Genomic DNA, 6,000 nt, shown 5'->3' with positions numbered 1-6,000 from the left:
AAAATTAACCCTATGAATTAAAAACTAAGACCATGTTCTAATTCTAAGTTCATCAAGGAAAAACACTATACTCTCAGGTGTTAGGGATCAAATACAATTCCATTTACTTTAAGTAAAGTAAGAAGCATTATCTCTTAGCATGGTGCAATGAAGAAAATTCTAAACTAAAACTTAGTTTCTAGACCTATTTCCTCATGAACTCATTTTGTAAACTTATGTAAATAACTCACCCATTCATTTTATGGTTATCCATTATGCAATGGGTAAATAGTGCCTCACCCCCAGGTAAATTATTTATTTTAGTATCTGTGAAAATGCTTGGAAAAGTATAAAATATGGAGATATATATACATATATATAATACATATATATAATATTTTCCTACTTGCTATAAAACTTTTCATATTAATAGAGTGCCTTTTGAGTCACTGCTGTGTAAATAGAAACAATATCTTGGTAATAATGCAAGACTAAAGTCAAAGGGTATATATGTCTACTAAAAATCACATTAGCAGTATTTTTTTATGATTGACCTATTTTAAAAAATAGGATTTCAAGTGTGATGTCAAATATTTTTGAGAAAGTGAAATATTATGTATTTAACAGAGGGGCACAAGGATGGATGGGTGGGTGGGTGGGTGGTAGGTGGTAGATGTCAATAGTGAGCAAAGCCAAGAGAGGGGCTTGGACCACTTGGGGTGGTAACAGGGCTGGGAGCTCTGGGTGTTGGCAGTGATTGGGTGATGGCAGAGCTGTATTGGAGCATGGTTTGAAAATTTCTGTGTCTGAGGCTCCTGGCGTTGGGGCTCCTGCGTGCTTCTCCACCAGCTCCTCTCACCCTCCTGGTGCGGCTGCTTGTCTGGGACCCACATGGAGGACGGGGCTCCTGGGGGTAGGCATAGTCTGTGTGTTCTCTGGGGCTCATCGAAGCCTGGATATAGGATGAAACAGGCTCCCATCAAGGCTCGAGTGAAGACTGGAACTTGATCACAGCTACCTGCATAGGGAAGATCGTCTGGGTCAGTCTGTACCAGGAAAGGCAAGGTTTATGCTGGAAACCCTGGGAGGGTGAGGAGTAGAGAGTTACTGCCAACCCTGAGAACACGACATCTGTGCTTGCTGAATAGTGCCAGGCTGGGCCCAATAAAAGGGCAGAGACTCCCAGGAGGTATGGGAACCTGGTCTCGGGTGAGTGCCACTCCCTCAGGTAAGCAAGCAGGTGTGACAGGCCACACACCTGAACCAGACGGCCACACCCCGGGGACTTTATGCTTTTGCACTGTTTGTGAACCACCCATTCCGACACAGGGCTGATCGCCCAGTGGGGCTGTGCCAAGTGTCAACCTTGGGGATGTTTGTTTGATGTTTTCCAAAGAGCAGATTTTTGCAAGAACTTGAGAACTAGTTATAGATTTCTTCCTTATATACTTTGGAAGACAGAGTCCCAGGAGCATAAGAAAAGACGAGGGGCCAATTTTCTCTCTGTGTTTTAATTTGGAGGAGGGGCCAGCCTCCATGGTCAACTCACCAGGTTTCTTTGGAAATCCCCCAGGACAAGTATTGGCCATATTTTATATGTGAAGTAAGAAACTGAAATTTCCTTGAGATTCTATGCGGGGTGGTGATGGGGCCTGGCCCAGTCCTTCCCATGGGGATGTTAGGGCTCCAGGGCCTGGAGTCACAAGTGCTCTCATGTTGTTGGGGGCTGAGATCAGGTGAGATCAGGTGAGGACATCACGTTTCCAGTGTCTCCAGGACCAGCTCCTGGAGCAGGGGACAGTTTCTCTGGTCACAACGAGGTCAACCAGAAAGAGACGCTGCCTCATGGAGAAGTAACCCAGGCTCTGCTGTGTGACCCGCATGATTGACCTGAACTCTCTGAGCCCACTGTCTTCATTTAAGGAATGAATCCCGGGTCTATCCACTGTAGAACTGGATTGTGCTGAAGGTCTGTTATCTTGAGAGAAAGACAAGCTAAACATGGGGACGGAAGAAGGGGACATGGGCTAGCCACTGCGGAGCATGTCCACGTGACAGTACCCCCAACGAGGGGGTCAGTAAATGGAAGGGTCTTCATCACCACACCTCGTGAGTCCCAAATCAGATGAGAAGGTACCCGGCCAAGGCAGCTGTTGTCTTTAATGTTAGAGGAAAGTTGAGCTGAAGCTGGGCTTCCCAGGTGGCACTAGTGGTAAAGAACATGCTTGCCAATGCAGAAGACATAAGAGACATGGGTTTGATCCCTGGGTCAGGAAGATCCCCTGGAGGAGAGCATGGCAACCTACTCCAGTATTCTTGCCTGGAGAATCCCCATGGACAGAGGGGCCTGGTGAGCTACAGTCCATGGGGTCACAAAAGAATTGGACACGACTTAGCGACTGAGCACACACACCAGGAACAGTGGATGAAGACCAAATACATATTTCATATTAAAAATCACACAGTATTGCAGGCATGAGACACAAACACCCACAAATCTACCTGCAGCCAAAACCCCCTGACACGCTATGTAGTCAACATCAGTGGCAAAGGCAGGATTCGCATGTCAGAGGGTCTCGCTTGTCACCCACCTGCAGGGCAGCCAGGCTCCTTACTCGTGGAACACCTTGTAGCTGAAGTTGTCGGACCGGGCTTTAAAGTCATATTTTCCAGTCATTCTCTGATAGTGCCAGACAAGGAGGGCAGCTGCTCCGGCCACCAAGGTGCAGGCGGCCCCCACGATGAGGACCAGGTAGCCGGCTCCTAGGCCTGGACCTGCAGCCAGAGTTGACCCTGTGTTGCACAAAAGAAGCCAGTTCTGACTGCATGTTGGAACTGTTTCTTTAACTTGCTTTTCATTGCTTTTGATTGTTATTACAATCATACACAATGGTCAGCCTCAGAGGACTCTGTCCCTCTGGCTGTCTGTAAGCTAGAGTGCCTTTGCTCAGCTCATAGATAATCGGACCCTACCCACACGCAGAATACATCATGCGAAATGCCAGGCTGGATGAAGCACAAGCTGGAGTCAAGATTGCCGGGAGAAATATCAATAACCTCAGATACACAGATGACATCACCCTTACGGCAGAAAGTGAAGAACAAAGAGCCTCTTGATAAAAGTGAAAGAGGAGAGTGAAAAAGTTGGCTTAAAGCTCAACATTCAGAAAACAAAGATCATGGCATCTGGTCCCATCACGTCATAGCAAATAGATGGGGAATCAATGGAAACAGTGAAAGACTTTATTGGGGGGGGCCTCCAAAATCACTGCAGATGGTGACTGCAGCCATGAAATTAGAAGATGCTTGCTTCTTGGAAGAAAAGTTATGACAAACCTAGACAGCATATTAAAAAGCAGAGGCATTACTTTGCCCACAAAGGTCCATCTAGTCAAAGCTATGGTTTTTCCAATGGTCATGTATGGATATGAGAGCTGGACTATAAAGAAAACTGAGCACCAAAGAATGAAGCTTTTGAACTGTGGTGTTGGAGAAGACTCTTGAGAGTCCCTTGGACTGCAAGGAGAGCCAACCAGTCAATCCTAAAGGAAATCAGTCCTGAATATTCATTGGAAGGACTGATGTTGAAGTTGAAGCTCCAGTGCTTTAGCCACCTGATCCAAAGAACTGACTCATTTGAAAAGACCCTGATGCTGGGAAAGATTGATGGCAAGAGGAGAGGGGAATGACAGAGGATGAAAAGGTTGGATGGCATCACTGACTCGATGGACATGAGTTTGAGCAAGCTCCAGGAGTTGGTAATGGACAGGGAAGCGTGGCATGCTGCAGTCCATGGGGTAGCAAAGAGTAGGACACGACTGAGCGACTGAACTGACCCACCTGTGAATAGAAGTGATCAGCACACCCCTTCCAAAGGTTGGCCATTCCCCTGGAGATGTTTTGAAAGACTGAAGACCCTTTCACTTTACTTCCCCACTGCCTCTCCCTCTCTGTTCTACCTTTTGACTTTAGTTCCTCCTTGCTTCTTTCTCTCTGACTCTATAAAGGAACCTGGCACCCAGACCTTGACAAGATGGTTATTTTGAGGCACAAGCCTGCCATCTTCTCGATCAGCGGGCTGCCTGAATAAAGTCGCTTATCTTAACCCCTTGTCTCTCAGATTTAATGGCCTGTCGCACAGCGAACAGAGCGAGCTTGGACTGGGTAACACCTACACGGGTGAGACGGTGCGGGTGGGAGGTCCTGGCTGGGCCCCAGCATCGCCCGTAGATGGAGGATTCAGGTCAGAGCCCGTGATGGAGCAGGGTCTCCTGCAGCAGCTGCTCAGTGTGCCCATGAACCTGGGGGCTCCCAGAGGTGCCAGGGCAGGCTCCTCAAGCCCAGGAGAGCACAGCAGAGGGGACAGCTCCTCCTGTTCATCCTCTGGATGGTCACTGACCAAGAAGAGGAGGCCACGTGGGAGCCACAGGCAGTCCAGCTGGGAGCAGAGAGCTCAGCAGACTCGGCACAGGGACACGTTGCCTATATCCACATGCAACTCAGCACCGGGAAGCCAGCTTTCCCCAGACTCAGGGGCAAGAAAGCACATGGGAGTCTGGGCCCAAAACTGCTGAAAACAGGGATGCAAATAAATACTCGTATATGCAGGTTCACAGCAGCAGAAAGGGGAAACAGACCTGAATCCATCAAAGGCTGAATGAACAAACAAACGTGGTCCATTACCCAGAGGAATGGCATTCAGCCATAAAAGGGAGGAGGTTCTGCTACACATTACATGGGACACAGATGAGCCTTGGAAAAATCCACTGTGCTGAGTGATAGACACGGTTGCTGAGGACCACAAGTAGTCATGTGATCCTGTTTTTAGGGAAACTGGAGTCAGAAAGTCGACCTCATGGTCTCAGGGGTGGGGGTGGGGCTGGGGGTTCACTCTCTGTGGGCTTGGAACTGCTCTGGGAGATGAATATGTTTTGAAACTAGAGAAAGGTAATGGTCGTACCACACTGTGAATGTGCTAAATTCTACCCAATAGTTTATTTTAAAAGTTAACTTTATATTAGGTAAATTTTATCTCAGTCCATGGGGTCGCTGAGAGTCAGACACGACTGAGCGACTTCACTTTCACTTTTCACTTTCATGCATTGGAGAAGGAAATGGCAACCCACTCCAGTATTCTTGCCTGGAGAATCCCAAGGAGCCTGGTGGGCTGCCGTCTATGGGGTCGCACAGAGTGGGATACGACTGAAGCAACTTAGCAGCAGCAGCAGCATCTCAATCTTATCACAGGAGCTTATCAGAAAGGTCTGGGTAGGAAAGCCTTCCTGGGCAACAAGGGACACTTGAGACCCCGTTTCCCATTTCTGGGGCTATGGCCTAAAGTGCCTGCTGCTCTGGGCCCCCCAGTCACAGCTTGGGCATGTGCAACAAAGTGGTCAATGATGGCTTAGAAGAGGCTCCCTTCAGACTGCCTGTATGATGGGTCAGCTGGAAACCAGGCAACCCTGTCCTCCAGAGGGAGGGCCACACTGGGATGAGGATACTGGGAATGATTGCTGGAGCACCTGCAACCTTATAAGGAACCTGAGGCCCCAAGACTCTGGGTCACCAGCTTCCTAACAACTCATTCACAGCTGGCCCTTAAATCCAGCCTCCAGTGGATGGTACCATGGAGACTCTCTCCTCTCCCTGTATCTCATGTCAGAGGCCAACTTGTGACCATAAGGGAGGACTGTCTCCCTTGAGGATGCTGTAGCAGAAAAGCAGAAGAGGCCCCCCCATGGTTGGCCCCATGGAGTCTAGCCGCAGCCCCAGAGTGCCAGCTCCAGAGACAAGTGAACCTGTTTGGTTGCTGCTTCTCCAGCTGGGTTTCTGTTCCCTACAGTCAAGTGCTCTTAACCAGACACAGACTCAGAGCTGCTCTGAGTGGAGTCCACAGGCCAGTACTGTCCACTGGTTATCAGGGTCCAAGAATGGTTACTGTGAACGGAATAACAACATCTCTCCTGAACAGAGAGATGCTTACAAATGGAGAGGGAGCCTGTGTTGTATCATGACCCGCAC

The 6,000-nt window shown here is 48.6% G+C and overlaps 1 protein-coding gene across 1 annotated transcript in view; it reads right to left on the bottom strand.

The window, feature by feature from the left end:
* Positions 1-572: 572 nt before the first annotated feature.
* UMODL1 (uromodulin like 1) overlaps positions 573-6,000 on the bottom strand; it is a 78,201-nt gene continuing 72,773 nt past the window's right edge. Inside the window, exons 21-22 of the mRNA XM_081572607.1 lie at positions 2,571-2,772; positions 573-997 (exon numbers count right to left, since the gene is read on the bottom strand). Coding sequence (XP_081428733.1) covers positions 2,591-2,772 — 182 coding nt within the window. The 3' untranslated portion in view covers positions 573-997; positions 2,571-2,590. The remainder of the gene's footprint in view (positions 998-2,570; positions 2,773-6,000) is intronic.

The sequence above is a fragment of the Giraffa tippelskirchi genome, chromosome 2 (genome assembly GCF_054371585.1).
Source record: "Giraffa tippelskirchi isolate mGirTip1 chromosome 2, T2T-mGirTip1v1.2.pri, whole genome shotgun sequence".
NCBI lineage: Eukaryota > Metazoa > Chordata > Mammalia > Artiodactyla > Giraffidae > Giraffa > Giraffa tippelskirchi.
The sequence above is the reverse complement of the archived record's forward strand: the minus strand, read 5'-3'. Positions and strand labels throughout refer to the sequence as shown.